Genomic DNA, 23,353 nt, shown 5'->3' with positions numbered 1-23,353 from the left:
AGGACTGCATTAAATATTCTGCAAGCATACATGTTTAGGATTGGACAAGTTTGCAGAAATGACATCTTTCAGCTGCACGGTGTGATTGAGCTGATCTACCTAGCTCTCCTCCTACACAGCTACCCAGGTCACTTCAATCACAAGTCAATCTTTTGAACTGATGTGAAGCCAGATGCCAGGACACTTGACTTGTAACTAAGCTCAACTAGAACAGTAATGTTAACTCACTTTCATGTTGGCTATTTTTGCTTTGATCACATCAGAAGCTCTATTTTCCCCTGCGCTATTATTCATCTGTGTTGCCACTCACACGCAGCGATGCGCAAATGCAAGTGGTTGCTTTTTTCCTATGGGAAAAACGAATGCCATTTGTTGAATATTAGGAGTACGGTAATACTTGACTTTTCTGGAAAGCTTAAATTCGCCCTTTTTTAAGAAACCACTTATTTACCCCCCTTGACGGTTATGATGGGGAGAAAATCAGTTGTAAATTGTTTAACCTGTAGCCAAGGCTTTACAATCTGCCACAATATCAATGTTAGAGGTAGCCTACATATTCATTATTTAATAGAAGAAAATGCACCGACTATGTGGCTAAAATTTGACTACGCCTAAAAAGGTATTTTATGACTAAAACAAAGACTAAATCGACACTGATAGTAAAACCTAGCTGCAGTTATATGCAATAAAGTGACTGGAGATGAGGTGTGAAGGTCAGATAACAGATGCAGGTTGAGGAGCTTTTTGAAGACAGAGACAGAGGCGAGAGGAGAGTGGGTGAGGTGCACGCGCATGATTGTGAAGCATGTCAAAGCCAGAACCATGGAGACTAATCTAAAAGACCTAACATGTTTAGTGCTGCATGTCCCATCTTCTCCTGATGTGGTTATCTAAACATGACAAGTTAATGAAATGACTCATGGGTAATGTCAGCCATACTGGCAGGGTCAATACAGCTAAAATAAAAGAAGCAGTTGGCTTCGTTTACAAAGGCAGACCCAAGCTGTGAAGGTTTGGAGGTATGTGGACTTTAGGGAATGCCAGGGGAAGGAGACCAGGGGAAGGAGATCAAGGGAAGGTCATCTAAAATCCAGTGACAATATGGACTTTAATAAGCAGACTAAAGCAATAGAATAGGGTATGAGTAAATCATTCATGGAAGATGTTTGGAGTTCAGGATAAACTTTTTCTCTTGTCCACCATGCGAACTACATGTCCCTGTTGTCGTTAAGGTGATGTTTGCGTCAGTCGTTAAGGTGATGTTTCTATGAGGTCAATCTCACACCATATGTATTGAATTCAAAATAAAATAAATCATGAACATGAAAAATTGTTGAGAATGTAAACATGTTTGAGGACGGGTGAAATACTGGATGTTGAAATCAAAAACCAAACAATATAAAAAATTGTAAACAAAAATAACACATCATAAGCAAAACCCCAAAACTTGTAAACAAATAATTTTAAAGCGAGAGCAAAACTTTATGACAAATGATTAAAAAATATTTGCAAACGAATGCAAAAATCTTTTTCGGTTAAACTTTCCCAGCAACCAATCGTATTGAATAGATTTTGCCTACGGTCTTGCCTGCATGTACTACCCTTTGGTCACGCTACCTTTTCTTTCATTTACATTACATTTAAGTCATTTAGCAGACGCTCTTATCCAGTCTTTTCAAATGCGAGTTACGCATTATTTTTCCGTGAAAGGCGGGGTTTAGAGGGAGGCGTAGATAAGTCTCCATTGGTCCGCTAGTTTTGGAGTGACGGTTCGTCTTAACCCAATCAATGAACATGATAGGCTTTTTTCCCTATTGCCTACTGAAGTAGAAGCCTGATGTCCTCGTTTTAGCTAACGTATTTCAAACTGTCAGTCACGGGTCAATAATGTACGGATATTAGAAGCATGTCTATCTAATACATTTAATGGCAAACCATCTGTCACACAACGTTCAGCGCAGGTGTTGGCAAATGGTTCGCCATACACCTGCGCCGAACGTTGTGCAACAGGTAATTCATATGTTTACCTAAGTAGTTGGGATAAAATATTTTTTGCTCTCGCTTTAAAATTACTTTCTTACAAGTTTTGGGGTTTTGCTTTTCATGTATTATTTTTGTTTACAATTCTACAGTCGTGGCCAAAAGTTGAGAGAATGACACAAATATTAATTTTCACATAGTCTGCTGCCTTAGTTTGTATGATGGCAATTTGCATATACTCCAGAATGTTATGAAGAGTGATCAGAAGAATTGCAATTAATTGCAAAGTCCCTCTTTGCCATGAATCCCCCAAAACATTACCACTGCATTTCAGCCCTGCCACAAAAGGACCAGCTTACATCATTAATGATTCTCTCATTAACACAGGTGTGAGTGTTGACGAGGACAAGGCTGGAGATCACTCTGTCATGCAGATTGAGTTTGAATAACAGACTGGAAGCTTCAAAAGGAGGGTGGTGCTTGGAATCATTGTTCTTCCTCTGTCAATCATGGTTACCTGCAAGGAAACACGTGCCGTCATCATTGCTTTGCACAAAAAGGGCTTCACAGGCAAGGATATTGCTGCCAGTAAGATTGCACCTAAATCAAACATTTATCGGATCATCAAGAACTTCAAGGAGAGCGGTTCAATTGTTGTGAAGAAGGCTTCAGGGCACCCAAGAAAGTTCAGCAAGCGCCATGACTATCTCCTAAAGTGGATTCAGCTGCGGGATCGGGGCACACACTAGTACAGAGCTTGCTTAGGAATGGCAGCAGGCAGGTGTGAGTGCACAGTGAGGCGAAGACTTTTGGTGGATGGCCTGGTGTCAAGCAGGGCAGCAAAGAAGCCACTTCTCTCCAGGAAAAACATCAGGGACAGACTCATATTCTGCAAAAGGTACAGGAATTGGACTGCTGAGGACTAGGGTAAAGTCATTTTCAATATGAATCCCCTTCCCGATTGTTTGGGGCATCCGGACAAAAGCTCGTCCGGAGAAGACAAGGTGAGCGCTACCACCAGTCCTGTGTCATGCCAACAGTAAAGCATCCTGAGACCATTCATGTGTGGGGTTGCTTCTCAGCCAAGGGAGGGGGCTCACTCACAATTTTGACTAAGAACACAGCCATGAATAAAGAATGGTACCAACACATCCTCCGAGAGCAACTTCTCCCAACCATCCAGGAACAGTTTGGTGATAGACAATGCCTTTTCCAGCATGATGGAGCACCTTACCATAAGGCAAAAGTGATAACTAAGTGGCTCGGGGAACAAAACATCAATATTTTGGGTCCAAGGCCAGGAAACTCCCCAGACCTTAATCCCATTGAGAACTTGTGGTCAATCCTCAACAGGCAGGTGGACAAACAAAAACCCACAAATTCGGACAAACTCCAAGCATTGATTATGCAAGAATGGGCTGCCATCAGTCAGGATGTGGCCCAGAAGTTAATTGACAGCATGCCAGGGCAGATTGCAGAGGTCTTGAAAAAGGGTCAACACTACAAATATTGACTCTCTGCATCAACTTCATGTAATTGTCAATAAAAGCCTTTGACACTTATGAAATGCTTGTAATTATACTTCAGTATTCCATAGTAACATCTGACAAAAATATCTAAAGACACTGAAGCAGCAAACTTTGAGGAAATTAATATTTGTGTCATTCTCAAAACTTTTAGCAGACTATTGTTTGGTTTTTGATTTCAACATCCATTATTTCACCCGTCCTAAAAAATATGTCTACATTCAACTTTATTTTTCATGTTCATGATTTATTTTAATTCAATACATAAGATGTGAAATTGACCCCATACATTTGTGTCAGTCGTTAAAGTGATGTGAGTGAACACTTGCCAAAAAGAACGTCAAAAAGCACATGCATAAGATAACACATTTACATTATACATGATGGATTGTTTCACTCGCTATCACACACACACTAGGCAAAAAGAACAACCCTGGAGAAGAAGTGACCACACACTGGCTAAAAATGTACAAAAACACGTGAGAGAAGTAGGTAGCTCGTGCTTGGGTGGGGTTGCACGCCCCCCAGCCAACTATACGGGCATGGTGAGCCAGCCAGCAGGAGAGGCAGTAGACCGGAGAAAGTAGTCAGGTTTATAAGACCATACCACCCAGCTGAAATTGGGGCCTGCTTGTAACCTTCAGACATAAACCAGTTGGCATTGATTACCATGCTGTTAACCACTACCAATTCAGTTCAAACCAGTAATACTTTTATTTGTAAGTGCCTTTCATTCATACAATTCATTTTGTAAGTTCATTCATTTGTTGGGTAAAATGATTACGTTAAAAACATAAAACCCTTAATCATTACCCTTTTCTCCATCTCAAGCTGCGACCGGTCAGCAAAGCGCTCCTGCCTCTGTAATACAAGCAATGTCGATAACCCACAGTTAGCGAGAAAGTCCTATTTATTCACAATGAGTGATCCTAATGCTACATTCTAATTTCCCCAACTGTACAGTGCAGCCTGGCCCCAGTGCCTCACCTGTGTGGCCTTCTCCAGCTGTAGCTTCAAGTCATTCAGCTGCAGGTCTGTGTCACGTAACTGGGACTTCAGCTTTTCATTCTCAGCTAGGATCTGCTCATAAAGCTGAGAGAGGAAAAACAACAGTCAGAAAAAAGTAACTTCACAGGGAAAATTTGACTATTTCTATGGTGTTGTTATTGAGGCTGGTGTGATATAAAAAATGGAGAAGGTGAGTGTCTTGGAGCTCCAGTACCTTCTTGTAGTCAGTGCTATCGTCTCGGTCCAGCCTGCTTGAGAATGACCTGCGACCCTCGCCGTAGCCACGGCTACCCAGGTGGTCATAGCGGTCAGAAGAGGAAGTGCTGCTCTCATTCCTGAAAAGGAGAATAAAAACATGGACACTTGGCTCTACAGTATCTTATTGACCATGTCTAATATTTACACAGCCATATACCAGGTTGTCAACGGTTTATTTGATCCAAAGTGGCACAAGCCCTCCAAGTGAAGGGTAAATAGACAGGAAGGATGCATTCCCAAATGGCACCCTATTCTCTACATAGGGCCCTGGTCAAAAGTTGTGCACTATATAGGGAATAGTGTGCCATTTGGACAGACCTGAAGAATATACTGAATTTGGCACGTACCTGGAAAGTCGGTCGCTCTGTGAAAAGAAAAACAGCAGTGATTTAATGTCTTTACCTATGTTAATACAAGCAAATCCACATGACCGATTCAGAGCAGTTTTCATGTTGTCTAGACGAGCGCAGTGTCTGGAATATAGATGATCAATTAGAGTGCATGAGGGTTTTGTTGTTCTGCTGGGGAATGTTTGGAGCATCACAACAAACACAATGAAAACAGGATGTTTAAGGTGCATTCTATTCTCTTAGCACATCTTTTTGTAAATACTAAATTAGATATACTGCTAGGTTATTCATTTCCTTGGCTTCAAAAGGTCTGCATCATTGACTTGCAAAGAGTTGACAAAGCTAGATGTTGGACGAATTAGTGTCTAGCCCCTCTCATAGCACCTGACCCCTCTGCACTGTAACAGCCCCCGCCCACACACATTCCTGAATGGCTGCCAAGCCTTCCAGTGCCTTAAGGGCCTGCCCCTGATCCCAGCCTCTCCTAGCTCCCGCTGCTCCAGCAGAGTGCCTCAGAGCAGGCGGGATGTGGGTCAGAGGGCCAAGCCTACAGCAGTGTTCAAATTGCTGTTGGCTTCCTGAAGCTGAAGGAGCCCGATCGCAAGGAAAAGCACTTGTGTGTCAGCATATCTTTAAGACCTTAGCTACAGAGATTAAAATGGTGAGAGGGAAGAAAACTGACATGTACAACTGGTTGAATTACAGGTGTCCGAAAAATATACTGCTTAACAAAAACACCAAAGCATGTTTTAACCTACTTCCCTCAGGTTGTGATATATTTTGAAGATCTTGATAAATTCAAATCTCCCTCAAGTCAAGAAAAAAAAAAAAAAAAGTGCTTCACTTCACACTGCAAGTAATTGATAAATGCAGGGACATTCGTCATTAACTCCAGTTATCCTTGACTTTCACCACCAAAGGCCAGCTACGTTAACCACCTAAAATCAAGTGGGCAGAACTGGAGAGGTGAAACTAGTTACATATCACAATATTATATTGATACTTTGACTGCAAGTATTGATTTGTACTGAACGTCTAATTTACACATCTCCATCTGGCTTTCAGGGGTCACATTTTTATCCAATTGTAAAGATTTTTTATTTTTTATTTAATTGCAGCGTTTTAAAACTCCTATATCGTTGCTTTAAATCAATGCACGGGCGAGCACTCTCGCTCTCCATCAATTCCATTCCAATTGCATCCAAAATAGACAATCCTGTTCAAGGTTGATGAGAGATTATGCTTAATAAGCTTCTAATTTATTGCCTCCGTCTCTTGCGCAATACGCACACACCTGTGCTCCGCTCGCTGGCCTTTAAAAAAGGAGTCCCATGCAGGAAAAGCTAGACTAGAATAACTTGCTGGACATTTTCTTTGAATTTCTTATACCAATAGACTTTTCGAAGAGAGCAAAGAGTTGTGTGTCCGAATGTTAAACACAACAGCCAATAGAACTCACAGGTAGTTTGAAAGAGCGAATGTGCTAGACTATAGTAGTCATTTATTCAGACCCATTAACCATTCAATCCTCATGGAGAATCCTTCTGCATCTCATTCTAGTCTTACATTATTCAAGCATGTCATTAGAATGATGAAGGACAACACAACTTATTTCATTTAACTGTTGAAAGCGAGGAAGGAATGGAACAACACTAGAGAGAGAAAAGAGGTAGGCTAATAACAGGAAATATCTTGAAAAATGTCAAATTTGCTAGCTTGTAACTATGCAGGCCGCATGTGCTGCACCTGCTTTATCATGGTTTGAACAAGGTGCGTAATTCCAGTCCATATAATGCAGTTCACACTCAAGACTACTGCCACTTGTTTAATTTACTTACCCATAGATGTAGCTATGCTATGTGCTTTTATGTTTATCTGTAGTGTGTAATGTGCAGTAGCTTATATATCATATAGCCTATGTATTGGATAACGTCCCAATCATTTGGCTTTCGACGCATTGTCATTAATGTAGGGCTCATAATATGTATTTAATCAGGCTCAGGTTGCATCAGGCTTGAATTTTCAAACAAAGCTCTAATCAAATCCAGACATAGGCCTATTTATATGCTTTATTATGCTTTTGAATAACACTTTCGGTTTTGATGGGAAGTACCGGGTTACACGGGAGAAAAGTGATTTATTCTCAGGATGGAACATTGTAAAATACCAGGAAACTATTCAAACCTAATTGCCAGGTAACGTTAGTTGACTGTATCTGCACCAAAACTCCTGTATTGTTCATCCTATAGCTTGTTCTCCATCTTAAATAGTGAGCCAACATGTTTTTTCAGCTTTTTTATTTCCATGACTGATCAAAAGTCATTTTCTCATGCGCTCTAGTCTCTCTGTAGCAGACATGTAGTGATCAATAGTTTGAAACATCAAATCGCAATACACATCGTATCGGCCCCTAAGTATCCTAACATTGTATCGTGAGGTCCCTGGCAATTCCAAGCCCAGGGAGAAACCCAAATCAACTCTGGCAGGAGGGAGCAAGCCCTTCCTGAATGCTTTCCTATCCATGCAGAGATAATAGACCATTTCCTATTTAGTGTTCCGTTAAGGCCCCGCCCCAACGTGCAGCCTTCAACAACAAAGAGATATGCTGGCTTTCTGGCTGGTTGCTCCGTCCACCAGCCCTTCTCCTCCCACTGTGTGCGTCTGATCTGCAGCCAAGCGCCTGGCCACATCACTGTCCGCTCCGCAGCACTGCATAGGACACACCCCTTCCAAAACAGGAAGACTTAGCCAGGGAGACTCCATCTTATTTAATCTTTATTTGACAGGGAAGTCATAACAAGACTAGGGTCTCTTACAGATGAGCTCTGCATAAATACAAACAGATACAATATACAACATAACAAAAAGTATTAAAACAGAGATATATCAAGAGAGGTCACTGATCATTACTCTGAACTGACCAAGGAGGACGAGTAGATCTCATTTCAGAGCTATGGAAGTTGTTCCACATGAAGGTCGCAAAAATAATTAAAATCTACTAAAAGCAGCTTTACCCAACTGTGGAGACCGAAGGGGCCTCCAGTAGTATCCAAGCCTGAGTTTGGTCATTTGTAAGTCTAAATTGAATTAATGATACAATATAGATAGGAAGTTTCTGCATGAGTCCTTTGTAGATAAACAAAATGCTGCTCTCTTTACATACAAAGAGGCCCGACCCATTTTTTGTTAGTCATACCGACCTTCTCATCTCCCTCCCAAAGCTACAAAAGGAACTCAGTTGGGGGTTCTTTAGCTATGACTACAGGGTGGACGTCGTGTCCACTAAAAATAAGTCCTCGCGGATTGCAGAATGGACATTTTTCACTGCATGTGAAAAAATAAAAATCTTAAAAGTAATTGTCAATATCTAGTCCAAAAAAGTAACTAGCCCAGAATGTTTTATTTCCTTCCATTTCCTCCTCCAATTTGTTACGGATACAAGTGTGTATCCTGTGTGTTTCTTTTCTCTCCTTCTCCCCATCACAGGTGACAATCATCAGTCCCCAATCAGAAGACACCTGTTCCTTCTCCCTCAACCAATCACAGTCCCTTTCCCTTGGTTTAAAAACCCAGTCAGTTGTTTTCTCCCGGAGCTCATTTTTATCTCGCGAGCTCATTCTCACTCTGTGATCAATCTTTGTGCTCATTCGCTCTTGTGTCCAATCTCTATCTCCCCGTGTCTCTCTCTCTCTGTATTGATCTCTTTTGTTTTTGCAAACTACATGTCACATTTGTCCGGTAATCCTGTGAGTATTGTTTTGTTATTTGACTGTTTGTTTGTTTGGTGGGAAAAAGGGGGTACCAAGACAAGTCGCCCATGGGCATACATTACCCGTAGGAATACTGTGTCTAAGTACCATAGTTAGAACTGGGCGGACCACCCACTGTATTTTTGGTTAGTTAGCTAGCTGTTGTTGAAATAGGCTAGTCTAGCTTAGGGGTGGTTTTGGATTATTGTTTCGTTGCTTGGGTCCAGCTCAGCCCCTTTTCCCACACCCCTTTACCGTGTGTTTAAAATAAACCTTTTGAGTTTGACGGTAGATTTCAGTTGTCTGTGGTTTTTGGTTCTCACTGTTACATGTCACGATTATAATTTGCATGATTTATGTTACGGGTCTCGTATCCATCCCCCCCTAGACCGCTGGGCCAAAGAGGTTCGTAACATAAGTGGGGGCTCATCCAGGATCTGTCATTACTGACGCCCATACCGCTCATGCAGATTGTTATTGTGTGGTTAGTCAGTGTTGAGCGTCATAAGCATTAGTGTTTGCTATTTGTTGGCTTTTGTGTTTGGTAGTAGTTCAAGATGGCTACTTTTGAGTTGAAATCCTTTTTGGATAACCCTTTGTGGGAGGTGTTTAATAAATGTCGTAAAATTGATTTAATGACCTTGGCAGAACATTATTCATTGTCTATTTCTCACAATTTAGTTAAGGCGGAGGTTAAGAAACTAGTGTTAAATGTATTGTTGAAAGAGCAGGTGCTTGTGTTACCGCTGCCTGAGCCTACTACCCCTGTAGGGGATGTTGCTGCTCCTGTAAGCCCGTCGGTGTCTGAGACCGAAGGCGAGGCTAAAGCTCCAGCTACATTGCCCCGTTTTGATCCACTCTCCCCACTGTCAACTGGTGATGCCAGAAGGGATGTCCGTTCTATACAGTTTCAACTGGAGGCAGAAGAGAGAGCCCAAATTAGGCGAGAAAATCTCCAGTTAGAAATGTGTAAACTTGAGGCAGAAAAAGAAAGAGAACAGCGGCAGTTGGAAATCTGTAAAATAGAGGCTGAAAAAGAAAGAGAACAGCGGCAGATGGATTTCAAAATGCGCCAAATGGAACTGGAAGCAGAGACAGCGAGGCTAGCCTTCGTTCCTACTGTGCCTGTTAGTGAGTCGTCCTCACCAGCTGTAGCTTCCAACACGTTTGACATTAGTAGGCAGATTGCCTTAGTACCTTTGTTTAGAGAGTCAGAGGTTGACTCCTATTTTTGTGTGTTTGAACGTATAGCTGTAGCCTTGAAATGGCCTGAAGAAGTATGGTGTTTATTGCTACAATGTAAATTAACTGGTAAAGCCCAAGAGGTTTTATCAGCGCTACCTTTGGAAGATAGTTTGAACTATGAAGTGGTCAAAGCTACCGTTCTTCGCGCTTATGAGCTTGTGCCTGAGGCATACCGACAGAGATTTAGGTCTCATAGAAAGTCTTCTAATAAGACTTATGTGGAGTTTGCTAGAGACAAGGGAAATCTGTTTGATAAATGGCATGCTGCTAGTAAGGTAACTGATTTCAACTCTCTCCGGGAGTTAATTTTGTTGGAAGAGTTTAAAAATTGTTTACCCGAACGCATTGTAGTATACCTAAATGAACAGAAAGTATCCTCCCTGTCAGAAGCGTCTGTGTTGGCAGACGAGTTTGTGTTGACGCACAAGAGTGTGTTTTCGGCTCATACTGAGAGTAGAGCTACTGAGTTGCCTACTTTTAGTCCTGGTCGGCCCGCAGTATATCAAGCACGCCAGAAAAATGAGCGTCCCTGTTTCTATTGTCATAAAGTGGGACATATGATTAATGATTGCTTCCTACTAAAACGCAAACAAGGGATGCCTATTCGTGCAAAGCCGCCGACAGGTGTTGGGCTAATTCGTACTGTTGTGAGGTCTGAAACGAAACCAGTGCCTCAGGGTAAATGTAGTTTGAAAGTCTCAGTACCCGACCGCAGTTACGAACCGTTCATTTTCGAGGGGTTTGTGTCCATAGCGAATGACGAAGCATCTCAGCGTCCTGTTAAAATCCTTAGAGATACTGGTGCGGCACAGTCATTTATATTGTCTGATGTGTTGCCCTTATCCGACAATACATACTGTGGTTCCAGTGTGTTAGTTCAGGGTATTGAAATGGGTTTTGTCCCAGTGCCATTGCACTTTGTGAATGTACACTCTGAGTTGATCAGTGGAATATTCAGAGTGGGGGTACGTCCTATGTTGCCAGTAAAAGGTGTGACCTTTATAATGGGTAACGATATTGCTGGAGGAAAGGTAGTACCCGTATTGGAAGTGTTGGATAAAAGTGACCACTCTCTCTCCAATGAGTTGGCACAGAGTTATCCCCATGTGTTCCCCGCTTGTGCTGTCACTCGTGCTCAGGCAAGACAAGTGGGTGACGTGATAGATTTGTCGAACACTGTTCTGTTCAAAGAAGATGATCAAGAGGATGGGTTGTGTACTACCTCTGCGAAGCTGATCACCTCTGACAAACAGACAAGGGAAGAATCGAAGTATGTTGAACTTATTGCTGAGGCAATACCGTTACCAGTCACTCGTGAGCAGCTGATTGCTAACCAGAAGGTTGACAACAAGCTTGCTAAATGTTTTTCTAGTGTTGTCTCATTGGAAGAGGTAAAGAAGAAGAATGTGGCTTACTTTCTTGATGGTAATCTCCTCATGCGTAAATGGACATCCCATGGTGGCGCGGAGGGAGATTGGAATGCTGTTTACCAAATAGTGATTCCTACAGCCTTTCGACACAATGTGTTATCCCTTGCTCATGATCACCAGTGGTCTGGACACTTAGGGATCACGAAGACTTATGATCGGATCCTTCGACATTTCTTTTGGCCAGGTTTAAAACAAGATGTGGCTCAGTTCTGTCGGACATGTCACACATGTCAGGTTACAGGAAAACCAAATCAGGTTATTCCTCCTGCTCCTCTTTGTCCTATACCTGTCATAGGTGAACCATTTGAACATGTGGTGGTTGATTGTGTTGGACCGTTACCGAAGACAAAATCGGGTAACCAGTTTCTGTTAACGATAATGTGTATGGCAACAAGATACCCCGAAGCCATTCCTCTGAGAAGGATTACAGCTCCAGTGGTGAGTAAAGCCTTAATTAAGTTCTTCACGACATTCGGGTTACCTAAGGTGGTACAAACTGATCAAGGTACAAATTTCCTGTCAAAGCTCTTCAAGCAGGTGTTAAAATCCTTGTCAGTTGCGCACCGTGTATCAAGCGCATATCACCCAGAGTCTCAGGGTGCGCTTGAACGATGGCATCAGACACTGAAGTCTATGCTACGTAAATATTGTTTGGAATCTGAGAAAGATTGGGATGAGGGAGTTCCTCTAGTTTTGTTTGCTGCTCGTGAAACTGTACAGGAGTCCCTAGGGTTCAGCCCAGCTGAACTAGTGTTTGGTCACACAGTGAGAGGACCAATGAAAGTCCTTAAAGAACAGTTTTTGTCCCAAGAGTTGTGTACGGAAGAAGAGAATGTGTTGGACTACGTTAGTCGCTTTCGTGAGCGCCTACACCAAGCCTGTGCTCTCGCTAAGGAAGCTCTGTCTTCCTCACAAACAAGTATGAAAAGACACTATGATAAACAGGCTGTTTCTCGTCCACTACAGCCAGGTGACCAAGTGCTGGTGTTATTGCCTGTTCCAGGATCTTCACTGTCAGCTCGTTTCTCTGGTCCTTATTTGATTGAAAAGAAGTTAAGTGAAACTGATTATGTGCTTCAAACTCCTGATAGAAAACGGCAATCTCGTGTGTGCCACATTAACATGTTGAAAGCATACCAAACCCGACCCATCACCCAGGTAGATGGTTCAACCACAGCGGAAGTTACTGCTATTTCTGCTGCTTCTACGGCTATGATAGTGGACTGTCATATTGATGATGTTGATGGAGATGGATTGGAGTTGCGCAATACTCAGCAGCAGTGTGTTAGATTGCCCAACTCAGAAATGCTGATGTCTCTCCAGTCAGGTCTGGTTCACTTAACGGAAGGACAGGCCGACGATATTGTGAGGCTACTCCACAGTTTTCCATGTCTCTTTAATGACGTTCCTACTCGCACAAATGTGTTGGAACATGACATTAATGTTGGAAATGCTGCCCCTATCAAGCAACACCCATATCGTGTCAATGCTTCTAAGAGGAAGATAATGAGGGATGAAGTGAAATATTTGTTGGAAAATGACCTGGCCACGCCAAGTTCAAGCCCTTGGAGTTCTCCTTGCATTCTGGTTCCTAAACCTGATGGTACGTCCAGGTTATGTACGGATTATCGAAAGGTAAATTCTGTCACATTGCCAGATTCTTTCCCGTTACCCAGACTGGACGACTGTATTGACACTGTTGGTGCTGCTACTTATGTAACTAAGTTGGACCTCTTAAAAGGTTACTGGCAGGTTCCGTTAACCTCACGTGCTTCTGAGATTTCTGCCTTTGTTACCCCAGACAACTTCCTACAATACTCTGTCATGGCTTTTGGGATGCGAAATGCACCAGCCACTTTTCAACGACTGGTTAACACCGTATTAGCTGGCGTTCCTAATTGTAGTGCATATCTAGATGATCTAGTGATTTATTCATCTGAGTGGACAGATCATGTTAACTCTCTAAGGGTAGTATGTGAACGTTTGGCCGCTGCTTCTTTAACCCTGAACTTGGCAAAGTGCGAGTTTGGGAAGGCCACTGTTACCTATCTCGGCAAAGAGGTAGGCCATGGACAGGTGCGCCCTGTTGATGCTAAGGTCTTGGCTATCACTGCATTCCCTGCGCCTACCACCAGACGAGAGCTACGCCGCTTTTTGGGGATGGTTGGCTACTACCGTAGCTTCTGTAAAAACTTCTCTGCGGTAGTTGCTCCATTGACCGATTTGCTCAGTCCGGCAAGATCGTTTGTGTGGTCCCCGGACTGTAAGGTAGCTTTTGAAACTGCTAAAGCACTATTATGTAATACCCCTGTACTTGCAGCTCCGGATTTTGAAAAACCATTTAAACTTGAGGTAGATGCTAGTGCCAGAGGTGCTGGTGCTGTTCTACTTCAGCAGGACAAGAGTGGACTGGATCATCCGGTGTGTTATTTCTCCAGAAAATTTAACAAATGTCAGACAAACTATGCCACCATCGAGCAAGAAGCTCTAGCGTTGTTGTTAGCTCTGCAATATTTTGAGGTGTACATAGGGTCTAGTGCCCTACCTGTGACTGTATATACGGACCATAACCCCTTAGTGTTTCTCCACCGTATGTACAACCAGAACCAGCGCCTTATGCGTTGGGCTCTTATTGTACAAAATTATAATTTGGAGATTTGCCACAAAAAGGGTTCTGAAAATATGTTAGCAGATGCTTTGTCTCGTGTGTAATAATTTTTGTATGTTTCGGAAGATTGACTTTGATTTTGTGAGTATTCATTGTAGATACTTTTGTATAAACTGTGTACATACTTTTAGTCGCAATCCCCCCTGGGGGTTGCTCTTTTAAGGGTGGGAGTGTTACGGATACAAGTGTGTATCCTGTGTGTTTCTTTTCTCTCCTTCTCCCCATCACAGGTGACAATCATCAGTCCCCAATCAGAAGACACCTGTTCCTTCTCCCTCAACCAATCACAGTCCCTTTCCCTTGGTTTAAAAACCCAGTCAGTTGTTTTCTCCCGGAGCTCATTTTTATCTCGCGAGCTCATTCTCACTCTGTGATCAATCTTTGTGCTCATTCGCTCTTGTGTCCAATCTCTATCTCCCCGTGTCTCTCTCTCTCTGTATTGATCTCTTTTGTTTTTGCAAACTACATGTCACATTTGTCCGGTAATCCTGTGAGTATTGTTTTGTTATTTGACTGTTTGTTTGTTTGGTGGGAAAAGGGGGGTACCAAGACAAGTCGCCCATGGGCATACATTACCCGTAGGAATACTGTGTCTAAGTACCATAGTTAGAACTGGGCGGACCACCCACTGTATTTTTGGTTAGTTAGCTAGCTGTTGTTGAAATAGGCTAGTCTAGCTTAGGGGTGGTTTTGGATTATTGTTTCGTTGCTTGGGTCCAGCTCAGCCCCTTTTCCCACACCCCTTTACCGTGTGTTTAAAATAAACCTTTTGAGTTTGACGGTAGATTTCAGTTGTCTGTGGTTTTTGGTTCTCACTGTTACATGTCACGATTATAATTTGCATGATTTATGTTACGGGTCTCGTATCCATCCCCCCTAGACCGCTGGGCCAAAGAGGTTCGTAACAAATTGCAGAATAGTTTTCCTAATAGTGAAAACTGCTTGTACATTCAACCTTTGACATGAACAAGACAATTTCCTTTGTGTGGTGGCTTGTTTTGGAACTTACTGAACTATGGTGGAGAGTGCTTTGCGTTTGAGGTCACCTTAGCGACAGGACAATCACAGGAAAGGAGGAACCATTAAATCCAAAGTAAGCAGAAGAGGGAGTCTTTACAGTACCAAAGCTGGCCAAAACAGGCCAAATAAAGAAAAAGCAGGGGCACTTGCTTGGCCGTGACTATAGACAAAAGAACAAAAAAAGTTGATTGGGGTTGTTGAACTTCACCAAAAAAAATGGCCACTCACTAAAAGTGTTAAATCAAAACAGTCTATCCTTTAGTTTGGGTCTCAGGCTGGAGGTTAGACCACAGACAGTTGCGGTAAAGAGGTCAATGGAACTCAACCAAAACAATGGAAATGCCATGGAAACGAGTGGAATATCCTCAATGCCCTCCAGCAAAAACAGCCTATAGGCTATTGTTTATTACGGATATTTCACAATATGTTGAGGTATAAATCTGAGCATAACGCTTGTATGGATGTCAACCCCAATACATGTCCATGTATATGTTCATGTCATAGTCGCCAATCAATGGGGTTCGTGATATACACACACTGACACTAATGTGGACATGCCTTTCAGTTAAAAACGACTGCCTTCCATAACTAATCTCTGTATGCTAGCTATGCTACCATCTCATACAAACGTGAGTTAGCATATAGCAGTCACTTCTTCAACACGTGAAAAAGGGACAACTTTAAAATATTATGCAGCGAAAACAGCCCAAAATATCCAAATCAGACTTTAGTAACCACCTTGAGCCCGTTTCAAATGAATACAAAAATCATTACGGATTTGACAAATACCCACTTAGTTCGATCAGATTTGTGGGGATTTGCGCCAATGAGGGCATCACAGCATCCTGCGTTCCAATGACCTCTTTACTGCATCTATTGTGGGTTTATTTCTGCATGGTTGTGTGGACTAAGGTTACCTGAGGTTCACCCTTGATGCTGCCTTCCTCTGAGTCCGCCGACTGGTCTGGGTCATTGTCATCACTCTGGAATGCAAGGAGGGACAGGAGGTCAGGAACATCCCCGGGACAGTTATTCTCAGAACAAACCCAAAGTCTGGCTGAAATTCCCCAATCAGCTACATCCAGAGGTGTTTCTTGGAGTGCACTTCAATGTAGTACCTCGAGAGTAGTTGTACTGCTAAATCTATAAAATGGCTTTTTACCTCAAACTGACATGTATCCTTATTGCCTTAAGGGTGGGTCAAGTGGGCTCTGATCATTACACTTGAGGCATGTCCACATTAAGGTGTCAGTGTGTATGTCACAAACCCCATCTTGGGTCCAGAAAGACACCCCGGTGGAGCGTCTCTTCTCACGGGGCCGCCGGCGATCACGTATGGAGCGGGGCTGGGACTTATCCTCTCCCTCCTTCTCCTCGGATTCTGTCAATTACAGAGAGATTGAGTGAGCCACATGCACTGGACCTAGTACATTTGGGGTCAATTCCAATTCTTCCGGTTTACATTGTCAAAATCAAAATCTAATTTTGGAAATGCATTTGACTTTACTGAGGAGCCTAACTGGTGACAAACTGTCACCCAATAAATGAGCATGTCCATCAATAGTGTTCATTATAGTCAGTGTGTGCCGACATCAAAGTTTCATTCCATCAAAGCTTAGTTCGGTAAACCTTAGGTTAAATCTTTGGTTTGCGCCTCCCAAGTGGCACAGCGGTCTAAGGCACAGCATCGCAGTGCTAAGGCGCTACTACAGCCTCGGGTTCGATCCCAGGCTGTGTCACAGCCGGAGGTGATCAGGAGACCCATGGGCGGGGCCCAATTGGCCCAGCGTCATCCGGGTTAGGAGAGGGTTTGGCCGGCTGGGTTTCCTTGTCTCATCGTGCTCTAGCGACTACTTGTGGTGGGCCAGGCGCCTGCAAGCTGACTTCGGTCGTCAGTTGTACAGTGTTTCCTCCGACACATTGGTGTGGCTGGCTTCCGGGTTAAGCGAGTAGTGAGTCAAGAAACAGTGTGGCTTGGCAGGGTCATGTTTCATTTAAGGCATGTCATTTAAGGCAACCCAATCCTCTGCCTGGGTGGAATTCTGGTTAACCAGTCTGAGCTCACATGGCTATTAGATACAGTGCCTTCAGAAAGTATTCATACCCCTTGACTTGTTCTACATTTTGTTCTGTTACAGCCTGAATTCAAAATGGATTAAATTGATAATTTGTAAACCCATCTACACAAAATATCCCATAATGACAAAGTGAAAACATGTTTTTAGATTTATTGAAAATGTAATACAGAAATCAAATTTACATAAGTATTCCCCTGAGTCAATTCTTTGAAGAAGCACCTTGGCAGCGATACAGCTTTGAGTAGTCTTCGGTGCCTGTATCAGCTTTGCACCTCTGGATTTTAGGATTTTCTCCCATTCTTTCTTGCAGATTTTCTCAAGCTCTTAAATTAGATGGGGAACAGCAATCTTCAAGTCTTTCCACAGATTTCAAGTACTTTTACATTCTTGTTCTGAAGCCATTTCAGCGTTGCTTTGGCTGTATGCTTGGGGTCATTCTGCTGTTGGAATGTAAATATTCGCCCTCAGTCTAAGGCCGTTTGCGCTCTGAAGCAGGTTCTCGTCAAGAAATTGCCTGCATGTCTCCATTCCTTGTTCCCTCCATCCTTACCAGTCTCCCAGTCCATGCTGCTGAAAAGCATCCCCATAGCATGCTGCTGCCACCACGCTTCATGGTAGGGATGGTGTTATACGGGTGATGAGCTGTGCCTGGTTCTCTCCAGACATAGCACTTTGTATTCAGGCCAAGAATTACATTTTTGTCTAATCAGACCACAATCTTTTGCCTTATGCTCTTAAGTTTTTCACGTGCCTTTTTTGCAAACTCCAGGCATGCCGTCATGTGCCTTTTTCTCAGGAGTGGCCTCAGTCTCTACAGCACTTCACCAATCTGGGCTTTGTGGGAGAGTGGCCAGACTATTGTCCTTCTGGCAGGTTCTCATCTCAGCCAAGGAACTACGTAGTTCTGTCAGTGGTTATTGGCTTCATGGTCACCTCCCAGACCAAGGTCATTCTTGCCCTGTTGCTCAGTTTGGTCGGCTGGCCAGCTCTAGGCAGAGTTCCATATTATTATTTTTTTATTTCCCAATGGAGACCACTGTGCTCTTGGAAACTTTCAAAACTCTAGAAATTGTTTTATACACTTCTCCAGATACATGCGTCATCACAATTATCTTGGAGCACTACCGAGAGTTCCTTGGACTTCATGGTATAGTTTCTGCTCTGACATTTATTTGACTTAACCTTTATTTAATGAGACAAGTCAGTTATGAACAAATTCCTATTTACAATGACAGCCACTGTGGGACCTTACACGTGTTTCTTTCAACAACAAAAAAGTTCAAACAATTGAATTGGCCACAGGTGGACTCCAATCAAGTTGTAGTGACATCAAGGATGATCAAAGGAAATTGCATGCACCTGAGCACTATTTGGAGTGTCATAGCAAAGGGATGTGAATACTTATATACACACTAAACATAAAATATAAAGGGAACATGTAAAGCGTTGGTCCCATGTGCAGAAATAAAAGATCCCAGAAATGTCCATACCCACAAAAAGCGTATTTCTCTAAAATGTTGGTGTACAAATTTGTTACCATCCCTGTTAGTGAGCATTTCTCCTTTGCAAAGATAATCCATCCACCTGACAGGTGTGGCATATCAAGAAGCTGATTAAACAGCATGATCATTACACAGGTGCACCTTGTGCTGGGGACAATAAAAATACTAAAATGTGTTGTCACACAACACCACAGATTTCAAAAGTTTTAAAGAAGCTTGCAATTGGCATGCTGACTGCAGGAAGTTCCACCAGAGCGGTTGCCAGAGAAATACATTAATTTCTCTACAATAAGCGACATCCAACGTCATTTTAGAGAATTTGGCAGTACGTCCAACTGGCCTCACAAACGCAGACCACGTAACCACACCAGAACGTCCACATCCGGCTTCTTCACCTGCGGGATCGTCTGAGACCAGCCTCCCGGATAGCTGATTAAACTGAGGAGTATTTCTGTCTATAATAAAGCCCTTTTGTGGGGAAGAAAACTCATTCTGATTGGCTGGGCCTGGCTTCCAAGTGGGTGGGCCTATGCCCTCCCAGGCCCATGCATGGCTGCGCCGCCGCCCAGTCATGTGAAATGCATAGATTAGGGCCTAATGAATTTATTTAAATTGACTGATTTCCTTATATGAATTGAAACTCAGTAAAATCATTGTAATTGTTGCAAGTTGTGTTCATATTTTTGTTCAGTACAAATGAGATCTGCATTTCATCTTCAATAAAATCGCAAAAATATCTGAAACATGTTTTCACTAATTATGGGATAGTGTGTGTAGATGGGTGAGAAAATCTATTTCATCCATTTTGAATTCAGGCTGTAACAAAATGTAGAATAAGTCAAGAATGAATACTTTCTGAAGGCACTGTATTATGTTACATACTCCAGCCATACCTCAATATGGGAATATATTCTACATCAGTACAACTCAAGCTTCTTTTTTTCAACAGATACTCCTGCTTTCAACAGCAGACCTATCTCAGTATAATATTTGTGCGTGCATGTGCGTCTACTCAGTAACAATCAATGGCACTGCTGACAGAGGTATGAGTGTACATAGATGTATCATACTGATACACCGAATGGCAGCAACATATGAGATTTAATACAATCCATAGCATTTAGAGATCTAAACCCGTAGCTCTGCTCTCATGGCTGACCTTTCTCAGTGTCCCTGGAGGAGCGGCTGTAGGAAGAGGTGATGCCGGTCAGGCTGTTGGGCCTGTTGAGGGAGCTGGAGGAGGAAGTGATGCCGCTCAGGCTGTTGGGCCTGTTGAGGGAGCTGGAGGTGGTGGAGGACGGGGTGGAGGCCGTGCTCAGGGTGGAGGTGGTCGAGGTGGTGGAGGGACGGTAGCGCTGGTAAGTCTGGAGAGAGGAGAAAGAACAGGAAGTCCGGAATGGTTACCGTCTTCAGATCAAACAACCAGGGCTTGAGGAAAACTGCCAAAAAATGTATCCAATTTATTTTGAAACCTCAAAAGTGATTGTCAGTTTACACATCAACAGTAAACTCATGTTGTATTTCCAGATGGATAAGAGAGCATCGTAAATAACTCTTGGGGAAGCCATCACATACCTCTTCGAAGCTGCGGTACCTCGACCGGTAGTCGTCCTCCTTGGTCTCACCAGTCTCCTTCTCCTCTTGCTTCTCCTTGTCTTGTTTCTCCTTCTCTTCCTTCTCCTCCTCCCGGGTCCGTGTGGGGCGGCTCCTGCCGATTGTCTTCTCTGCCTCTTGGAGGTCAGTCAGAGTCACACCCTGAGAGGAAATGGAATTTAGTGAATCTCTGCCGAAAAGGGTTACAGGAGCAAATGTTTTTTATTTGGCCATTTTGATTTCCTCATGGAGGGAAAAACTACAAAATGGCAGTAATCTGCATTTTGGAAGAGGAAACAGTACAACTCATTTCAGACATTCACTTACTGCACTGTGAACATTATTGTGGTTATAAAAAAATGACAATTTTCTCTGGCATTTTAAGCTGAACCATATTTACTTATTTCAGATAGTATTAGTGACAGTGTGGAAAAGGACCAGCCCAGTTCCCTACAGCTTGTAAACAATCTCATAAAAAAATTTTTTTTTAAACTCACCACGCTTAGGAATGTGTGCCACTTTACACAATGTTTATGTTTCCGCAATAAAAACAAACTAGTAATAACATTTTTTTAACAATCAGTTCAGCTATATTACCCAAGCCACATTATGGCAGAATACTTGATAACATGCACATTACTTTTTCTTATGACTCTTATAGTAGAGAAATGGACTAACCATGAACCATTACAAAAGTCCAATAAGAAGTGACTCAGTTGACACTGCATTTATCGACAAGTATTTGATTGGCCATTTAGGGCCAGATCAGAAGCAGAGATAGGACAGACGTCTTCACTAACCTGGGTAGACCGTCTGGACTGTCTAGCCTGTCTGGAGCGGGCTTTCCTCTGGGACTCCGACTCTTCATCACGAACAGGCGTGAGGTACGATCTGCAACACAAACAAGGACAGGCGTGAGGTACGATCTGCAACACAAACAAGGACAGGCGTGAGGTACGATCTGCAACACAAACGAGAACTGGCGAGAGGTACGACCTGCAACACAAACAAGCTAAAGCCTCACGTAAGGATGATATACATGGTAGTTATGAGACTGACAACTGTTCAAGTAAATAGCCTCTTACATTCAAGTGTTTTTTTCTGCTCACCTCCATATTTGTATTATACTATCAGCTGTGGAGATATTTAATCTCCTCTCACCTTTAATTTAGTGTTAGTCTCAAAATATTGCAAATATTGAGGGAGCAACAAGACAGATAATTGAAATGCTTTCTTTGAAGAGGGAATGTGTTCCTTCATTGCATACAAAAATATGAACTCATCACTTGTGAGCCTTGGGAAACCCATCTTCCTTATAAGGAGAACTTTCTGAAGCAGTCAGGGTTCTAGACCCCTCCCAGAACAGGTGGCTTCTTTCAGCAGCAGTGACTTCACAGGAAGACGTGCTCTTAACCCCATTCATTTTAACAGACTCCAGCTCCTCCTGCAGTGTGTACACACTGTAGGAGATCACACCCAATTCTCAAATAGAGGCAATGCAATCTCAAACAGCACAGGATCCTGCTAGCTTCAAGATATTCCGTTTTCTGAGAGACAGCAGTTATTACATTGTTTCTAGTTGTATAAACAAGTGAAGAAACATGAGCTTTGTGTAAAATAATAGACAAGGTGTGTGTATCAGTGACATCCTTGTTTTTCCCCTGTGGGTGCACGTGTGGGCATCCATGTGTGTTTCCATGTCAGAGTGTGTGTGTGTGTAGGCGGGGGGTGCGCGTACGTGCGCGTGTCGGACCTGCGTCTCTCCCTGCCGTCAGAGCCAATGATAGTGCCAGTAGTGGACGTGGTGGTGGTGGTAGAACCAGTGTTAATCGTAGGGATGACTGCCGCAGACTCCTTCTCCCGCTCCTTTTCCCTCTCCGCACTCTCCTCTGCCCAGTACCTGACCCACACAATTGTACACACAGGACTTCAAAATAGGACCAACAATTTTTTACATTCATGTGTGTAGGGTTCTCCCAGGATTGTTTTTAATCACCTGTAAATGCCATTTCCAGCAATCTAGATAAAAATGGCCTTATATGATAACAAATAAAATGCACTTATTTTACATAGTGATGCAGTGCTCCTCTTACATTATTTGGGGGAGATCCCTGTGTGTCACATGCATGTGTTACGTGTGTGCGTACCTGCTGGTGAGGCTGGAGGATCCGGTGCGGGTGGAGGAGGAGCCCTGGCTGGAGAGCAGGCTGCGGTCACGGTGGCTGGTGGGCGAGGTAACAGACGAGGTGGTGGTGGTGCTAGTTGAGGATGAGGTGGTCGAACCCAGGTCCTCGTGCCTCCTGCCAAAGGAACCACTGTGGATATCAGTGGGACAACAGTCAGAGAAGGAACGAGAGAACAGGAAAGAAGATCGGGTGGAAAGGGGAGGACCCATTACCCATACCAGGAATGACACGTTATGAAAACTAGGCGATCCAAAACAGTTAACACTGTGGCCTTTGAAGATGAATTCCTCTCCCGTTAGCCGTTACCCAGTATTCCAAAATGGGGTTGATCTCTTTAGTTAATGGGAGGGTCAAGAGAACACCAATCGTCAAAGACACATGGAACTACACAACACTTATGTAGCCAAGACCAACAGACAGGTGACAGACAGACAGTAGAGGTGGATAGAGGTTGTTCAGTGGGGGCTGGTGGTATACCTGCGGTAAATGCTGTAAGACTGGTAGTGGGAGGTGGGTGACAGCCAGGGTTTAGTGTTACAGGTGATAGAGTCCAAGCTGGAGGCAGACGAGGACTTGGCTGGCACGTCCCGCGTGCTGCCGCTCCGCCCTAGCGTTAGCGTGTGGGACGTGCTGGCAGTGTGTGGGGGGGGCGAAGATAGGCATGTTAGCAAGGGGGCGCACACCACACACATTTATATAACATACACACACAACGTATAAACACTAAGCTCTGATACACTTGGTCCATGTCTTGGTTTCT

The 23,353-nt window shown here is 43.2% G+C and overlaps 1 protein-coding gene across 15 annotated transcripts in view; it reads right to left on the bottom strand.

The window, feature by feature from the left end:
* Positions 1-23,353, bottom strand: part of LOC106609419 (protein phosphatase 1 regulatory subunit 12A) — a 71,629-nt gene that overhangs the window by 5,181 nt on the left and 43,095 nt on the right. For 3 of the 15 annotated variants that reach the window (XM_045722112.1, XM_045722109.1, XM_014208224.2), the window contains exons 13-24: positions 23,071-23,223; positions 22,555-22,722; positions 22,146-22,307; positions 21,208-21,298; positions 20,390-20,569; positions 19,974-20,178; positions 16,503-16,615; positions 16,152-16,217; positions 5,120-5,136; positions 4,729-4,849; positions 4,494-4,598; positions 4,320-4,367 (exon numbers count right to left, since the gene is read on the bottom strand). In XM_045722112.1, the coding sequence (XP_045578068.1) occupies positions 4,320-4,367; positions 4,494-4,598; positions 4,729-4,849; positions 5,120-5,136; positions 16,152-16,217; positions 16,503-16,615; positions 19,974-20,178; positions 20,390-20,569; positions 21,208-21,298; positions 22,146-22,307; positions 22,555-22,722; positions 23,071-23,223 (1,429 nt within the window). Of the gene's footprint in view, positions 1-4,113; positions 4,145-4,319; positions 4,368-4,493; positions 4,599-4,728; positions 4,850-5,119; positions 5,137-6,584; positions 7,849-16,151; positions 16,218-16,502; positions 16,616-19,973; positions 20,179-20,389; positions 20,570-21,207; positions 21,299-22,145; positions 22,308-22,554; positions 22,723-23,070; positions 23,224-23,353 lie in introns of those variants that run through there. The other 12 variants (XM_014208225.2, XM_014208227.2, XM_045722110.1 and 9 more) reach the window with 7 other exon arrangements.

The sequence above is a fragment of the Salmo salar genome, chromosome ssa07 (assembly GCF_905237065.1).
Source record: "Salmo salar chromosome ssa07, Ssal_v3.1, whole genome shotgun sequence".
Classification (NCBI taxonomy): Eukaryota; Metazoa; Chordata; class Actinopteri; order Salmoniformes; family Salmonidae; genus Salmo; species Salmo salar.
The sequence above is the reverse complement of the archived record's forward strand: the minus strand, read 5'-3'. Positions and strand labels throughout refer to the sequence as shown.